The sequence below is a fragment of the Balaenoptera borealis genome, assembly GCF_965194805.1.
Source record: "Balaenoptera borealis genome assembly, chromosome: 20".
Lineage (NCBI taxonomy): Eukaryota > Metazoa > Chordata > Mammalia > Artiodactyla > Balaenopteridae > Balaenoptera > Balaenoptera borealis.
In genome coordinates, this window is record NC_138879.1 from 45,129,359 (window position 1) to 45,147,591 (window position 18,233).

The 18,233-nt window shown below is 53.4% G+C and overlaps 1 protein-coding gene across 1 annotated transcript; it reads left to right on the forward strand.

The window, feature by feature from the left end:
* Positions 1 to 8: 8 nt before the first annotated feature.
* SARM1 (sterile alpha and TIR motif containing 1) lies at positions 9 to 17,900 on the forward strand. Its single transcript, XM_082371313.1, has 9 exons — positions 9 to 1,220; positions 5,617 to 6,232; positions 7,836 to 8,048; positions 8,354 to 8,445; positions 8,563 to 8,798; positions 10,734 to 10,836; positions 10,913 to 11,102; positions 15,701 to 15,822; positions 15,917 to 17,900. Exons 1-9 carry the CDS (start codon positions 751 to 753, stop codon positions 16,044 to 16,046), a joined length of 2,172 nt encoding a protein of 723 aa, XP_082227439.1. The 5' UTR covers positions 9 to 750; the 3' UTR covers positions 16,047 to 17,900.
* The last annotated feature ends 333 nt before the right edge of the window (positions 17,901 to 18,233 follow it).

Here is an 18,233-nt window from a genome sequence, read left to right on the forward strand (position 1 = left end):
GACCTCAGTCGTTCGGCTGTTAAATGGGAGCAGTAATTGCTACCTCGTAGGCATGATGTAAGACTTAACTGAGAAACAGGCATAAAGTGTCGCAAGAATTGCTATTATAATTGCATTAACCACTAGTAGGGCAAAGGCACACTCAACCGTGTTGCCCTCACATTCCAGTGTCATCCCAGTGTCTCCAACGTAAAACCGAAGCAGTCCTTCCGCCTCCCACCTCCTTCCCCCTGCAACCAGTAGAGGGGACAGGGGCGTGACTAGGGGGAGAGGCCTGGCCAGCGTGTGGGCGTAGCTGGAGAAGACTTGGGGGTGGGGCTACGCAGGCGGCAGGGGAGGAGCCCCGCGAGACCGAGAGGCGGGGCGTCGGCTTCCTGACCACAGCTTCTCAGGGGCGGGGCTGCTGCAGAGCATCTCTGCGAACCTAGCCTGAGCTGGAGCCGCTCTTTGTTCTGGTTGCTGCTTTCTAGACCCTCCGGCCCCTGGGTCCATTCCTCGCCTTCCCGCTCTCTCCACCCGCCTGTCCCCTGCATCTGGGCCTGCATCTCCTTCCCCAACCTTTTCGTCCTATATCCTGCCCTCACCCCTCCCCCAAACTTCTGGTCGGTGCCCTTGCCTGTTACCCTTCTCTCCACCCTCCCTCTTGCATCTTCTTCCCCCTGGTCCCCTCTCGGTTCCTCCTTTTCCCAAGGTCTGGGTCGCTCCGCCCGGCCCCGCCTCTCCAGGGATGTCCCCTGAAACCCCGTGCCCATGGTCCTGACGCTGCTCCTCTCCGCCTACAAGCTGTGCCGCTTCTTCGCCATGTCGGGCCCACGGCCGGGCGCCGAGCGGCTAGCGGTGCCGGGGCCGGACGGGAGCGGCTGCGCTGGGCCGTGGTGGGCGGCGGGCGGCCGCGGGCCCCGCGAGGTGTCGCCAGGGGCGAGCACCGAGGTGCAGGGCGCCCTGGAGCGCGCGCTGCCCGAGCTGCAGCAGGCGCTGTCGGCTCTGAAGCAGGCAGGCGGCGTGCGGGCCGTGGGAGCCAGCCTAGCCGAGGTCTTCCAGCTGGTGGAGGAGGCCTGGCTGCTACCGGCCATGGGCCGCGAGGTAGCCCAGGGTCTGTGCGACGCCATCCGCCTGGACGGTGGTCTGGACCTGCTGCTGCGCCTGCTCCAGGCGCCGGAGCTGGAGACGCGCGTGCAGGCTGCCCGCCTGCTGGAGCAGATCCTGGTGGCAGAGAACCGGTGAGGGGGTCGGGCTGGGGCGGAGAGCGCCGCATGGTGTAGGGTCACAAGGGCGGTCGAGTGCCTCGGTCTCCCGTGTGCCTCGCACTGTGCCTTTCCTGCCTCACCTCACAAACCCCTGCATTATATCCCTGTTGGGGAGCAGCGTGTCCATTTTACAGATGAGGAAACTGAGCCCTGGGAAAGTTTAGTGACTTGCCCAGCGTCACACAGTGAACTAATGGTGCAGCCAGGATTCACTCCCAGAGCTGGTGGGGTGAGAAATGAGACAGAGAGGGGAGGAATAGAGTAGTAGGACAGGAATCTGTCCCTGGTTCTGAGGATGGAGCTGGGATCCCACAGCCAAAGCCCTCTAAACCCACAGCCCTCCCGATGGGCCTGGATATCCTTCCGTGCTACCTTCGCTCTGCCATACCGTCTCGCTCCCACTAAAAGAGAAAGAGAACACATTGCTCAGAAAATAGGAGGGGGGACCCCTTTCCTCTTCCCCCAGGCTGAAATGAGTGCTGACCTAAGGTTACTGGCTGCCTTCATGCCACCCCCAGTCCACTTCCTGCTTCCTCCGTTTTCATTTTGCTTCATGTAACAGTACAGACATGATCTCATGCTGTGCCTGCTCATCGGAAACAAGATGGGCGTTTTCAGTTGGGATGGATGGTGGGGGAAGAGGAAACTGAGGTGTGGAGCTAGGCAGGGGCCAGAGTATGTGTTCTCTACATCTTCCCCACACGTGCCAAGATACAGTAGGTGGGGTCCAACTGAAGCCTGGTTGCTACGCTTCCCTGCCTCTTGGGATCTCCCCTGGAATATAAGGACCACTGACCCACTTCCTTGCCCCTCTAATGCTGGAGGAGACCAGGCTGTCACACTCCAGTCTCATGCTGAATTCTCGGGCCCTTCAGGTTTTGGAAGGGTCCCTTTCCATTTATGAAGCTCTCAGAGGTGTGATGGGCATGGATTAGGGGCATTTTCCTTGCCCTTTTCAAAAAGTAAAGATAACCTTGTGGATGGTGGAAATGATACAACTTTCAAAAGTGCATGAATGAAGCAATTTAAGTTGGGAGGCCAGGTTAGGATTCTGCTTGTTCAGTAAGTCATTAATCTTCTATCTAACAACAGGTGTCCTGTTGGGGATGGGCTGTGAATGTGGAGGGCTAGCAAATGGAGTGGGTGCTCACTGGATGTGGTGGGCTAGCATTGAAGGGCGTGTCCTGTAGGCCTGGTATGTGGGATAGGGTAGCTACAACTAGAACTCCTGGAGAATGGGTGCAGCCAACACCCCAAGAAGAGGAGGGCTGCAAGATGCAAATAGAAATGATATTTTTCAAGGTTGAAAATAACAATCCTCACCTGGTTCAGAATTACTGAGAAAGGAGGCACACTAACCGGTGTCTCTGGTCCCAAGAAACAACGTGCTGGTGTTGGCATCACTTCAGGACCAAGGACAGAACCCAGCAAGCCCCGTCCCCATCCTCCCGGAGAAAGGCATAATCTCCCCACACCTCTGCACTGCTCTGAGAGGAGGCTGGGAGGCAAGAAGGGAAGAGGGTGGTGACACACTGAGAATTTGTGTCTATGAAATGTTTTCCTTCCTCCACCAACCAACTTCCTCATAAAGAAGGTTCTTCCATCAGTGCACCCAACTCCTTTTGCCATTCCCTTTCCTGCAGCTCTCTTCTTCCCTGGGTGCTGCCACACTCACTGCCTGGGAGCCTAGGTCACAGCTTCACTGACCCTTGAATACCAGGAGAAGCCCAACAGGGTAGGGCCCTCTGAGCCTGGTCCCACCACACTCTTACTGCTAGCCCTCTAAAGTCACAGCCTGCCCACTTCAGGAGACCATAATGAGGTTAAATGGCTTTCCCAAGAATACACAGTGAATAAGTGGAGGCGACAGGTTTTTAAAAGAAAGAAAGGAAAAGGAAAAAAAAAAAACTATTGCACATAAATTCAAGTGCAAAGTACAAAAAAGATACACACTTAAACGTTCTTCTTTCTGTTCTTCACTGGAGGCAAACCGGTGAAACAAGTTTCTTGTACGTCGTTCCAGAGAGTCTCTGCATATACAAGCACTTGCATATATGTGTATATTATATATACAGGCTTATATATGTGTATATACGGACAATTTACCCCTCTTTCGGAGCTGTGATTTGAACCCAGACCCACAGCCTCTCAGACTGTAGAAGAATTGGGAATTGAGTGAATAAATCTCACAACAAGCACAGAGTTCAACTCTATAAAGGTGCCAAGTGCATAGGGAAAGGTGAGGGCTGGAGTTCAAGAAATGCACAATTGGGAGTTCCCTGGTGGCCTAGTGGTTAGGATTCCGGGCTTTCACCGCCATGGCCTGGGTTCAATCCCTGGTCAGGGAACTGAGATCCTGCAAGTCTCGCAGCCAAAAAAAAAGAAAAGAAATGTGAATAAAGTCCTCTTTCTGAATTGATGTTTCTGAACATGCCCTTCCCTTCATTGAGCCTCAGGGGGTGGGTGTTGTTGGATTAGATGATTTCTTAAGCACTTCCTGGTTCTGATATTCTTGGAGTATATATAGTCAGATTGTTCTTGAAGCACAAAATGCAGACGAAGGATCTTGAGCCCTGGAGACAGACAGATGTGAGTTCAAATCCCAGCTATGCCTCTCACCAGCTGTGTAACCTGGGCATGCCATGTAACCTCTCTGAGCTTTGGCTTTCTCCTTGGTTAAAGGAACAACTGCAGTGCCGTCTGCCCGAGTGGATGATTAGAACCCATCTGTTCCTTTGGGCTGCAGAGAAGTTCCGTGATCAGCTCAGCAAAGCTGTCCTGGCCTCAGGCCATGTTCTGGGCTCAGCTGGGCCCTGCAGTGGACACAAAGTCACAAGCACTGTGGTCACTGTGGTGCTCACTGGGCAAGGACTCCATGGCTGGCTGGGCCTGTAAGTCTTTGAGGGACATCATTGGTGGAGGCCAGGAAGACAGGACACTTTCACCTCTGCCTGGAGTGTGGCAACTCTCCTGTCTGCTCTCTTGGCCTTCAAGCTCTCTCCCTTTGACCTGTCCTCCCCACAGCAGCCAGAGCGAGTTTCCTAAAACCCATGTGTTACCAGGTCACTCCCCTTCCTGAAGCCCTTCAGTGACTCCCCATTTGCCATCAAGATGAAGTCCAAATGCTTTGAGATGGCTCAAAAGGCCCCCAGAACTCTTTCCTCTTCCCTTGAAACTTCCACCTCAACCACTTGAAGTAGCTTCTGCTTTTTGCCCATTTAATGGGTGTAAAGTGATAGCTGGTTTAATTTTTATTTCTCTGATTACTAATGAATTAGAGTATCTCTATTTGCTTGTTAACATTTTGAATTTCCTTTTGTAAATTGCCCATTTGTGTCCTTCACCCCTTTTCTGTTGGATTTACTGCCTTTTGCTTGTTGATTTGAATATGTATTTATATATTCTATATATGAATCCCTCGTTTATTTTATATTTTTCCTTGTTTGTTTTAGACATTGCAAACATCTCTGGCTTTCTTTCTCTTCCTGGAACGTGCCAAGCTCATCAGCCCTCGGGGCTTTTGTCCTTGATGTTCTCTCTGCCTATTATGCTCTTCTTCCAGATACTTGCAAGCAGGGGTCTCTGGACATTTAACTCGCAGATGTCACTTCCTCAGACATATCCCTCCACTCAGGCACTCTCCATTACAGCACCTGGTTTTGCTATCATTTTGGTCAGATAACTATTATTCTGTTCATTCACCGTTTACTTGCTTACTGTTTGTCTCCATATTAGCTGTTATTAGCTCCAGTTTCTCTTAGTCACTGTTTAACTTCAGCCCCTATTGCAGTGCCTGGCACACAGTAAGTCCTCAATAAATGGTCTTTTGAATGAATGAATAAATACACCCCAGTCACACAGCATGGAGTGAAGAGAATTTTGATGAAATGAACATTTATTGAGTCTTTCCTATGTGCCAGGAACTGTGCCAAGCACTTTACATGCATTTTTACATTAGTTCTCGTAATAACTCTATGGGGTGGGTATTCACTTTATCCTATTTATGAGATGAGGAAACCAATAAAGATAAAGGAAGGTACCCAAGGTCCCACAGCTAGAAAATGGTAGAGAAGAAACCAGGACCCAGGAGGTCTGCTCTAGAGCTAGAATTCTTAACCACCACACATGCTGCTTCTTCAGGGAAGGGTGTCTGGGAAGAAATGGGTGTGGCCAGGATGGAGCACCCTTATAATCAGAGAAGTTGTCCCAGGGCAGGAGATGAGGGAGGTGGAGGAGGCAGGGAGGACCAGACTCATGTCCTATATGACGCTAGCGAGGCCCAGAAAGCATAAGTAACGAGGCCCTGGGTTAAGATAAGCACCCCTGGCTGCGGCAACTCCACTTTCTCCCTCCCGCTTTCCTTCGGCAGGGACCGAGTGGCGCGCATCGGGCTGGGCGTGATCCTGAACCTGGCAAAGGAGCGGGAGCCGGTGGAGCTGGCGCGGAGCGTGGCCGGCATTTTGGAGCACATGTTCAAGCACTCGGAGGAGACGTGCCAGCGGCTGGTGGCGGCCGGCGGCCTGGACGCGGTGCTGTACTGGTGCCGCCGCACGGACCCGCCGCTGCTCCGCCACTGCGCGCTGGCGCTGGCCAACTGCGCGCTGCACGGGGGCCAGGCGGCGCAGCGGCGCATGGTGGAGAAGCGCGCCGCCGAGTGGCTCTTCCCGCTCGCCTTCTCCGAGGACGAGCTGCTCCGACTGCACGCCTGCCTCGCCGTGGCGGTGCTGTCCACCAACAAGGAGGTGGAGCGCGAGGTGGAGCGCTCGGGCACGCTGGCCCTCGTGGAGCCGCTAGTGGCCTCACTGGACCCCGGCCGCTTCGCCCGCTGCCTGGTGGACGCCAGTGACACCAGCCAGGGCCGCGGGCCTGACGACCTGCAGCGCCTCGTGCCGCTGCTTGACTCGTCGCGCTTGGAGGCGCAGTGCATCGGGGCTTTCTACCTCTGTGCCGAGGCTGCCATCAAGAGTCTGCAGGGCAAGACCAAGGTGGGTGCGGGTGTGGGGTTGGGTGGGGAGGGGGTAAGAGAGAGACTGGGAAGGCTCCCCAGAGGAAATGACATTCAGCTGGGACTTGAGGGACTTCCCTGGCCGTCCATTCGTTAAGACTCCACGCTTCCACTGTAGGGGACACGGGTTTGATCTCGGGTCAGGGAACTAAGATCCCGCATGCCGGTGGCACAGCCAAAAACCAAACAAAACAAAAACAAAAAACAAACAAACAAAAAAAACTAGGACTTGAAATACACATGAGAGGTGAAATAAGGAGCAAGATGAGGGACCCATCATTCTGGCCTTGAAGGCAAGACGAAGGTATTATGAAGGGGACATACATCTCTGTATGATCTCTGTGTTCTACAAAGATCACCCTGACTGCTGCATGGAGACGGGGTAGGCAAGGGTGAGGCAGTTCTTACCCTGGATGTGAGACTAGTAATAGTTAAATTATCGAAAGTTTCTGGTTTTAGTTTTTTAAATATTACAGAATTAAGATTACCCTATAATGTCACTCTCCCTCCTTTGTATTCCTCTGGAGGTTTGGGGGGTTAGTGACCGCTGGTGCACAGGGAGCGGTGCACACTGCATGGACCACCCTATCTGTAAGACAGTGGTCATCTGGGGCTGGACAGGGGTCATCAGAGGAGTGTGTCTCACAGGTGATTGTCACCCATCACGTGTGTCCCCATAGATCCAGAAGAGACTGCTGTGTTAGGGGGTCTCTGAGGCCTCTTCCAAGGTCCAATGTTCTAGGAGCTTTTGATTCTCCTCTCTGCACCGCAGAGTTGGGCCATGGGAGGACTGGCTTTACAAACAGGCCATTCTGTTTTGGGAGGAGGGATTTAAAGGGAAGTAGGGAGTGAGGACCCCAAGGAGTGGGTCTTGGCAGCAGCCATGACCACCAGCTCTGGCACCTCTTTCCCAGCAAGGCCAAGTGAGCGCAGTTCAATGTAGACATAGTGAGCCCTCACTCTGTGCCCTGCAGTGTGCCAGTTATGGGACTCCAGGGGTGACTAAGACATGACCTCAGCTTACAGTCCAGTAGAAATTGCATTATCAATTAACAACAGTAGCATTCAGAGTGTAGCACAAGGCCTAACTGGAGGTATGGGCCAAGCTGTGGGGCAATCAAAGCAGGCTGCATGTTGGAGGTGCCAATCCATTTGGATCCAATGGATGAGTAGGATTCCCACAAGCAGGCTAGAAGAACTAAGCGTCTGGAAACACCACAGGTTGAGGCCCAGAGGTGGGAGAGCCTCCATGGGTGGGTGGCTTGGTGAAGGGGGAGTAGAGCGGGGATTGGTAGGCAGGGGCTGCACTGTGCCAGGCCTGGCAGCCATACTGAGAACTCGACTTGATTTCAGGGCAGATGGAAGCTGTAGAGGGGAGGCATGAGAGGGACTTACCTGGTCAAGAGTTGAAGGAGCTTCTGGAGGGGGGAATCCACAGGACCTGGTGATTTATTGGATGAAGGCAGGGCAAGGGCAGACGGTGGGGCTTTCAGCGGTGAGAAGAGGCGAGGGGAGGGACCAGGCACGTTTGGGGGCGGCTGGTGAATTGGTGGATCCAAGACATCCTCTCCGCACTTCCCCAGGTATTCAGCGACATAGGTGCCATCCAGAGCCTGAAACGCCTCGTCTCTTACTCTACTAATGGTACCACGTCGGCGCTGGCGAAGCGCGCGCTGCGCCTCCTGGGCGAGGAGGTGCCGCGGCCCATCCTGCCCAGCGTGGCCAGCTGGAAGGAAGCCGAGGTCCAGACATGGCTGCAGCAGATCGGCTTCTCCCAGTACTGCGAGAGCTTCCGGGTAGAGCCGCACGGGGTCGCCGGCCGGCAGTCGGAGCAGGCGCATCCCCGAGGGCCGCGTGGCCGCTAGGGGCGCCCTGCACACAGGCGACCGCGCCCCATCCCGGCACAGCACGCCCGCGGCACCAGGGTGGACTTTTGGGGGTGGGGAGCCTGTACTCAGTGTTTTCGGGGTCATTCGGTTCTCATCTGGGTCCCATCCGCCTCCCCCACCGCCATCTCCAGGTCCCTCCTCTTGATCTTGTGCTGGGTGGGGTCCAAATGCTGAGGATGGGAGACTTTCCTTACCTCTGACCCCTCCTCCAGGAGCAGCAGGTGGATGGAGACCTGCTTCTGCGGCTCACGGATGAGGAACTCCAGACCGACCTGGGTATGAAGTCAGGCATCACCCGCAAGAGGTACGGAGCCTCCAGCCCGCATACTCCCCCGCCCCGGGCAGGTCTAACTAAACGTCCCCTCCGCCTCTAGCCAGTGCCCAGTCAAGATCTCAGCATCCTCTCCTCCCTTGGGTGCAGATTCTTTAGGGAGCTCACGGAGCTCAAGACCTTCGCCAACTACGCTACATGCGACCGCAGCAACCTGGCTGACTGGCTGGGCAGCCTGGACCCGCGCTTCCGTCAATACACGTATGGCCTGGTCAGCTGCGGCCTGGACCGCTCCCTGCTGCACCGAGTGTCGGAGCAGCAGCTCCTGGAGGACTGCGGCATCCGCCTGGGCGTGCACCGCGCCCGCATCCTCACGGCCGCCAGAGGTCAGCCTGCCCACCTGGGCCCCTACCCCTGCCCCTGCCCTGGAGGGGTGAGGGGAGACACACGGCGGGGGCTCAGAGCCTCCCTGCGGGTTGATTGAGCACGTAGGCTGTGCTGCACTGGGCTCTGAGGATGCAGAGATGAATATGTTGCACTTTGCCCTCAAGAAGTTCCCAGTCTGAGGTGGGAAGGAGGGTGGGAGGAAGGCAGATATATAAACAGGCACGTGGCTGCAGGAGCTGGCATGCCCAGGACTCCAGTGGGAGCCTAGAGGAAGCACCACCTACCCTGTCCGCCCAGGCCTAGGCTTTGGAGAGGGGAGGATGCCTGACCAGGTCTTGAAGGATGTGTTGCGGGGGGGGGGAAGAGAGTGGTGGCAGCAGGAAGAGCAGCCCAGGCAGAGAGAGCAGTACATGCAAGTGTGGAGGTAAGACAGAGCATGGGGGCTGGGTACAGGGGACGTGGGTGGGAAGACAGAGGGCTTATCCTGTTAGTCCACAGCTGACAAAGTATGGGTGCTTTAGGGAGGTCGTGAGAGCAGAGTGGATCCCAGGACTCTAGCAGTCCTCTTGATTTATTAATTTAATTTACTAATTTACTATTTAGCTAATATTTATTGTCAATTACTAGAGGCCAAGTCCTGATTAAGTTTTTAACAGATATTATCTCATTAATCTCTACATCCATTCTGTGCAGTGGGTGTTTGTTTTTTTAAAGTCAGCTTTTAAAACTTTTTAAAGAATAAAAGTGGTATAATTTAACTTAAAAGTGTCCAGTTTGAACAGTTTTGAATGTATACCCCTGTGTAACCATCATCATAATCAAAGATAAAGGACAGTTCCATCATGGGTGTTAATTTTACAGATGATGAAACTGAGATTTAAATTCATTTTGTAAGGTTCTAAGTCATTAAATGACAGAACTGGGATCTCAACCTCTACCCTTATACCTCGTAAAGAGACAAACGTTGTCTGTGACTGTTGTCTGAATATTATAAGATGGGTTCTTTTCATGCATGCAGGCATTCAATAAGTATGTACTAAGCTCCCACAGGGGACAAGGGACTGGGCTTTGGCCCCATTCTTTTGCTTCAACCAAAGCAGATTAACGTCTATCATTTTTACATTGCAGCTCTCAATAAATCCCCAAGATTTAATTTTTTAAAAACAAGAGGGTGCTACAGCAAAATTAGCTTACAAACACCTCCTGTAGGGAGTAGGGAGCCATGCACAGTTTTGAAGTGGGGGCAATGACACACTCAGATTTGGATTTTAAGCAGAGCTCTCTGGTGCCTGCGGCAAACAGATTAGACTGGGCAGGTGTGGATCTGGAGAGACCACTGAGGACGCTGGAGTTGGGGGTCTGGACACAGGGACGGCCCTGAGGCTGGAGTCCAGGATGTTAGTAGGTAGAATCCACAGAGCATGGTGCCTGACCCTGAGCGTTGAATGCCAGCTCCATGAGGGCAGGGTTTGTTTCGTTCATTGCTGTATCCCAGGCACTAAGAATAGTGCCTGGCACACAGAAAGCACTTAGTAAATATTTGTTGAATGAATGAATGAGAGGCAGGAGTTGAGGCTGATACCCAGGTTTCTGGCTTTGGTGGGAGACTAGGAAGAAGGGGGGTCTGGGGAGGATTTGGGATGGGTTGGGTTTGGAGTACCTGTGGGCAGCTGGCTGTGCAGGTCTGGAGCTCTAGAGAGAGGGCAGTGCTGGAGGTGTCCCCAAAACACAATGCCTGCCTCCTGAGAGGACCTCACTGATAGTTTGCAGCCTGCCTTCCTGTAGGCCCCATCTCTCCACCTCTCTGACCCTTTTTGGAGCAAGCCACCCTGCCTGGGCTGGGCTGAGAGGGCTGGGTGTGCAGGAGATGATGTACCTCGTGGTGAATGATGGGGAAGGCCCACCCTCGCCAAGCCGTCTCTTGTCTGCTTCAGAAATGCTACACTCCCCACTGCCGTGCACCGGCTGCAAGCCCAGCGGGGACACTCCAGACGTCTTCATCAGCTACCGCCGGAACTCAGGCTCCCAGCTGGCCAGGTGAGGAGGGGCGGACAGGCAGGCTGCCTGGGGCCTTGTGGGGAGGCCATGGCAGTGACACAGGACCTCTTTGCAGCCTCCTGAAGGTGCACCTGCAGCTGCACGGCTTCAGTGTCTTCATTGATGTGGAGAAGCTGGAAGCGGGCAAGTTCGAGGACAAGCTCATCCAGAGTATCATGGGTGCCCGCAATTTTGTGCTGGTTTTGTCGGCTGGGGCTCTGGACAAGTGCATGCAGGACCACGACTGCAAGGACTGGGTGCACAAGGTAAGTGCCGGCCCCTGTGGTCCCAGCATTGGCCTGCGGCCCAGGGCACAAGGTCCCCGTTTCATTCTTTCTCACCTGCATATACTCCAGCAACCTCCATAGCCCAGCTGGAAGTCAGGAGCCATGGCTCTGACTGTAATAGGACTTCAGCAACTTACTTAGGCTCTCCGAGCCCCAGTTTTCTCATCTACAAAATGGGGGTAACTTACCTGTCCTATTCACCTCGTAGAATTGTTGTGAGGGTCAGAGAGGGATGAACACGCTTTGAAAAGTAACCTCTGTGAGGGAAGAGGGGCAGGAGAGCATAGTGACAGGCACAGTGGAATGGTTAAGAGCACAAAGCTGTGAGTTTAATTCCTGGCTCTGGCTTTGGGCAAGTTACTTAACCCTAATGAGCTTCATGTTTATCACTGGAAAGTGGGATAGTTATAGTACCTACCTCCCTAGGATATTGTTAGAAAGATTAAAAGAGGTAAAATTTGTGAAGTGCTTAGCAGAATGCCTGGCACATAATAACTGCTGTATGATGGCAGCAATTACTATTATTAACATAATTATTGTGGGTACTACCACTGTTTAATTCCCCATTGTATCCTGAGTGCCTAACGCATAGTAAAAACTTATTGGGAACTTGTAGAATGGATGGATGGATCTGTATCACATCTGTAGGTTATTAATCATTACTCGTTAGTCAGCAGGAACTGGGGCCAGGGCAAAGGGAAGCAGTTGTCATATGGATAGGGTCCTTGTCCTAAAGCAGCTAAGGAGATAAGAATATGCCCAGAATGACTAGATCATACATAAATTGGTGTCAACGTAAAGCCGGGTAGGCGAACCTCTTACTTGCTATAAGAATATGGAGAAAGGAAAAAAACATCAAGGGCTGGAATAATCTGGGGAGGCTTCGTGAAGGAAGCAGAACTTGAGAAGAGTCTTAAGAATTTAGGCCAGTGGAAGAGAAGGCATCTCAGGCAGGGGAACAGCAGGAGCAAAGAACAAAAGTAGGCATGAGAAGGGTGCCAAAAACCTACATTATCACTGGTATTGCCTTCTCCATTTTACGGATGAAGAAACCAAGGCTCAGAGAAGTAGAATAATTTTTCCCATGGCCACTCTGCTTGGGCAGAAATCAGAACTGGGCTTTGAACTCCTGTCTATCTGACTCCAAAGCCCATGCTCTTTCTTAGGATCCAGCTTTGTCCTATGACTCAGATCTGAGGGGTGGGAGGGGAGGTGGTGAGATAGGATTGGAATCAGCTGACACCAGAGTGATTGTCTGCATCTCTTCCCAGCTCTTTCAGTGATGTCACGCCAGCAGCTTGAAATCAGCCATGGTGGGAGTAGTTACACTAAAGAAATTGGTAAAAACTACAAATCAGGATTTTATTTGTTTGGTTGTTTTTTCCCCCTCTGGAGAGCTAGTTGTTAAACATGTACCAGCACACCACTGGCTGGATAAGAACTAAGAAACCAGGTTATGGGGTTCCTAAAGGCAGGGAGAAGACCTGTGCTTAAAGCACTGGCAAAAGGGATCCCATGAGGGCAGTGATGCCATACCAGTGGGTTTTAGGGAGAAAGCTCCACGCTAGAGTGCAGCCCAGACTGACAGTGCGGAAGAGGGTCAGGCCCCAGAGGCCATGTAGGAGGGGCTGAATACTGGGTTTGGTTTGGGGAGGGGATGCTGGGTCAGAGAGACACCCTGGAGGAGGATCATGGCTTACAGCAGGTGGCAGGCGGCCTTCTGAGAGAAAGAGAGTGTCTGTGAGCTCCATGAGAGCTCAGACCTTGCCTTGTTCATGCTGCATCCCTGATGCCTAAAACCATGCATGGTACAAAGTAGGCTCTTGAAGAGTTTTTAGAATAATTGAATCAACGATTAAATAGATGAGTGATTCTGATGAAGCTGAGATGACTGGGAGAAACATACGTATCTACTAGGTTTACTAGGTCAGAAGACACAACTCTAATCAAGTGTTCATATTTAACTGGCTTCCTGATCTTGAACGAGCCATTATGCCTCTCTTGGCCAGCCTCTGAATCGGTACAGTGAGCAGTGTGCTGTCTTTGCTTCTGTGTAATTCTGGATGAAACAAATGTCTAAAGGTTCCCACATAAATTGCTGCAGGGCCAGAATTCATCCGAGTGCTCAGCAGAGAGGCAGAGGGCTTGGTTGAAATAGCCTTGGACTTAGAATCTGAATGCTTGAGTCAGAGACCTGGCCCCCTCCTGGGCTGGGCATGTGTGTGACTTGGGAGCAAGTCCCTCCCCTTCGCTGGGCTTCCTTCTTCTCAGTTGTAAAATGGAGACGTGCCCCAGAAGCCAATCAGGGTTGAAGTTATGCAGATTCCTTCCCCAGGAAGGCTCTGCTCCACGAGGGTGCTTGGCGTCCATCACTGTCCCAGCCAACTGCAAGGAGGGAGGAGCGGGCAGGTGGTGGGAGCCTTTGCCTTGGACCAGTCCCAAAGGCTCCATCATCCCTCCTTGGTTGTTTTTAGTGCTTAATTGCCTCTGGTTTTAAAACTGCTTTCCTCAAAACCACATTTAGTGGGTAATCAATATGGAAAACCACAAGTGAACTGCACTCAAAAAGTCCAATCCTTGTGGTTCCCCCTTGAAAGGAAAAAAACATTCAATAAGCACTTCCCAGAGCACCCATTAATAGCAATATCCTCAGAACAACCTAGTGAGGTAAGTTTTATTATCCCCACTTTACAGAGGAGGAAGTAATAACACTTGTTATTTATTAAGCATACACTGCATGCTAGTTGCTAGTCTAACCACTTGCCGTGGGATAGCACAGTTATTTCTCCCAGCAATCCTACAAGATAGGGACTATCATTAACCCTATTTTAGAAATTAGAAAACAGAGGCTTTGAGAGCCTGTCGTTTTTGCCTCAAATGACAGAGCCTGTGTCAGAGACTTGGTGTGAACCCAGATCTGATGATATCAGAGCGCAACCCCTAAATGCTATGCTGTCTCATTCATTCATTCAGCCAGTCAGCTGTTAAGTATTTAGCAAAGGCAGACTATGGGCAAGGCTTTGTGAAAGATCCTGAGATACAAGGTGAGTGAAACCTGGACATGGTTCCCACCTTTATGTCTGGTGGGGAAGACAGATATTAAGTAAATTACTCATTAGTGAATTTAAATTTGTAAGTGTAGCATGTGATGCGGAGCCTATGAGAACCTATAACAGGGGATCTGACCTGGTCAGGAAGTGAGGGAAGACTTCCCTAGGAAAGTTGATTGAGCTCAGATCAGAAAAATGAGTTGGTATTAGAAAGGGCAGGGAAGAGTGTTCTAGTCGGAGGAAGCAGCATGTGCAAAGGCCCTGTGGAGGGAGGGAGGTAGCAAATCTAAGGAACTGCAAGGTCTGTGTGGCTGGGAGGACAGCGCAGGGATCGAGTTTGAGAAGTGAGCTGTGGCCAACCGCACAGAGCCTTGAACTTTATTCAAAGAGCCGTGTAGAGTCGTGAAGTTTTAAGTGTGTGTGTGGGGGGGGGTGACATGATCAGATTTGCATTTTGCAAAGAGTAGCTAGGTGAAGGAGCAACATGGAGAATGAATTAGGGGACGCAAGAATGGATGAGAAGAGACCTGGTAGGGGCTAATGGTAATACGGGGTTGGAGCAGGGCACTGGTGGGGGTGGAGGTGGAGAAAAATGAGCGGATTTGAGAAATAAGAACTACAACTGGCAGGGCAGCTCAGGATGGATCGATTTGGATGCAGGGGGTGGGATGTACTTCTTGACACCAAATTTGTGTGGGCTTTTTCCCATACCAACAACCAGTTCTCCATTTCACCAGCACCAACTGGCTGTCCCACAATTCAGTTCAGTTCTGACACTAACTACCCACCGGGAGACAGTGTCAGACTCCATGGTTCAAGGGATCAGTCTCACAAGTCTGCCCTCACTTCAGACCCAGTCGCAAGGCCCAGGCCACCTGAACTGCTGTCTGACTCGGCTACAAATGCAGGGGTTCCTATGACCACCCCCTTCAGGTTCAATAATTTGCTAGAATGACAGGCAGAATTCAGGAAAGCACTTTACTTAACTATTACCGGTTCCTTTTAAAAGATACAACTCAGGAACATCCAAATGGAAGAGATGCACAGGGCAAAGTAAGGAGGGTTGGGAGCGTGGGCAGGGCTTCCATGCCCTCTCCAGGCCACCCTCTCCACACCTAGATGCGTTCACCAACCTACCGGTCCTTAGGGGTTTTATGGAGGTCTCATTATGTAGGCGTGATTAAGTCATTGGTGAGTGAACTCAGTCTCCAGCCCCTCTCCCCTCCCTGCAGGTGAGGGGGGCGCTGAAAGGTCCAACCCTCTAATCACAGCTTAGTCTTCCTGGCCACCAGCCCCCATCCTGAAGCTATTCGGCACAGCCCCACCCCCCAGGTCATGTGAGAGGGCTTTAGGAGCTCTGTACCAAGAACCTGAAACAAAGGGCAAATGTAGATTTATCATACCACAGGGGATGAGGGAGAAGTCAACGTGGACTTCACGGCCAACATCCCGCCTTGGGCTCAGCCTGGCCCTGAGGTCCCTGGATGGGGCCCCACGTGTCCTCCTCTTCCCCTCTTCTTTCTTTAGGAGATTGTGACTGCTCTGAACTGTGGCAAGAATATCGTGCCCGTCATTGATGGATTCCAGTGGCCAGAGCCCCAGGCCCTGCCCGAGGACATGCGGGCTGTGCTCACCTTCAATGGCATCAAGTGAGGAGGGGGCGGGGCGGGGTGGGTTACACAGGCCCCCAGCCAGCAGCTCCCTCTGCCCAGCCCTCTGACCCACCAGCCTCTGCACCCACAGGTGGTCCCACGAGTACCAGGAGGCCACCATTGAGAAGATCATCCGCTTCCTGCAGGGCCGCTCCTCCCGGGACTCATCTGCGGGCTCTGACACCAGTTTGGAGGGTGCTGCACCCCTGGGCCCCGCTTAACCAGTCCCTAATTCCCAAGCCCTCCCGTGACCCCCCATTTCCACCATCCCCCCAATGGGACAGCTCCTCACACTGCCTTCCCTGGGCTGAGACAGCCTGGGCTCTTCTCAGGAAATGGCTCTCTGCCTCCCCCGACCCTCACCGTCCACCTCAAACCCAGCTTCCTCAGTATCTGGAAAGGGAAGGGAAGCCAGGCATTGTGGGTGCTAAGACCTCCCCTAGGCCCTGCCCCCAGGTCCTGTCTCGGGCGTGGGAGGGTCATTGCTCAGCTCTGAAGACTCTGGAGAATGAGGGTTTGCTGCATGCTAACCCCTCTCCTGCCCTGCCAGCAGCCTGCTTGAGTAGAGTGAAGGCAGGCAGCCTCGGGCAGGGCTCAGTGCAGTGGCCAAGCCTCCCGACCAAGCAAGGGCTTGGGCCCGGGAGCCAGCTAGGGATGAGAGGCTAGCCATGGCTCTCCACCGAGACTGCGCCTGGCCCCTGGGCTCACCACTTCCTGCCATCCTGTGGCCTTGCCCTGTAACCATTCAGTGCCCTTAGCTGGCCAGGTCCACTCCCAGCCTTCCTGATGTGCAGCCTCCTTTGCCACATCTGGGGCCAGGGTGAGACTGGGCCGGCCCTCACTCTGGCTGGTCTGCAGCCGTGGCCTGCGCTCACTGGTGCATGGGAGCCCCCTGCTTGAGCCTGAGCAGGGGAGGCTGCTTCTCAAAGAGCAGCTAGCCACCCTACCTAGCCTTGGTGCTGTGCACCAGGCCTCTGCCCAGCATGGCCCAGCTCCCTTCCTCAGCCCCTCACCCGTCCAAGGCTGCCCCTCCACACTGGCTCAGGGGGAGCTGGGGCGAGGCAGCCCCCCTGTGGCAGCAGCAGTAGCCTGGGCAGAACCTGTAGCTCCCTGGGAGGAGGCAAGATCCTGAAGAAGGGCAAGGGGTGTATTCGAATCACCTGGGAATTTTGTTAAAATCCCATTCAGGACACCTGGGGTGGGGCCCGAGTTCCTGCATTTCTCACAAACTCCCACGTGGGCTGAAGCTGGTGATCAAGGAATGATACCTTAGGAAGCAAGACTGTGAAACACAAACGCCTCACAAATGTTTGCCATTTCCCTGACACTTCACTCCATGGTCTCTAATCATCAGAGCAGCCTTACCTGGTATTATCTCCATCTTACAGAGAAGGAACTGAATGTCGTGCCCAGTTTCCCAAGTCTCCAGTGGCAGCCCCAGGATGCAGACCTGGCCTCCTGGCGCTCAGTCCACTGCTGGGGGGACTCTACTGAGAATCATCCTGGAGGCTGCACCCTGGGCAGGGCTGTTGCTCCACAGACGGCTGGCTTCCCTCTTGCCCCAAAGAAGCTAGCCTTGGTGGGGACAGGCTTTCACAGCAGAAGGCTGGCTCAGGGGCTGTAAAGAAATAACCGAGCAGGAGTGTCCCTCGGCCCCTTCCTCCACCAGGGTAGGAGAGCAAGAAAGCATCCTCCTTCCAATAAACGCAGGCTCCAGCTAATGGGCTGAGCGGGCACCTGCCCCGCCCCTCCCCTCCTGAGGGCAGTGGGTTCACACCTGAAGGCTGGCTCAGCTCCCAGAGCCACCTCCTGCAGGTGCTGGCCAGGCCCCTCGGGGCTCTTGAGCCACATCGTCAGAAAGTCAAAGGTCTCGCTCCAGGCTTGGGACTCCTTCCTTCCACTCGCCTCCCTGCCAAAGATACTGCCTCTAGCCGGTCCTCTGACTGCACTTGACCCTTGTCCTTCTTGCCGCACGAATGCCCACCGGTGCCCTGGATACGACGGAGACTGAGGCAGACTGGATGTTGCCCTCAAGAGCAGAGACAATAACAATACAGTGTGATGAGTCTCCTCCAGGGGAAGCCTTCTGTCTTTTTGTCCCCAATCAGTCCCACTCCCTCCTGAGGTCCCTCATGGGCAGTACTCAGAGAGGTTGCCCAGCACTGTTTCTTTTTCTGTTTGGCACACTCTCTACTGCTGCCTGCCTCCTGTCTCTCTGGGGAATCATAGCCCAGCCCCCGGGCCCCACCAGAGCAGCTGAAGTGACGACCCTCCCCTGGCCAGGCCAGTGTGTTCAGGGGCCAGCCTCCCCTGCCGTAACAAACACTGCCCAGATCGCAGCCAGGGCAGGCACCCTGGCCCGCACCTTCCACCTAGGCCTGGTCTCACAGGGCCGGTCCTGAGACAGA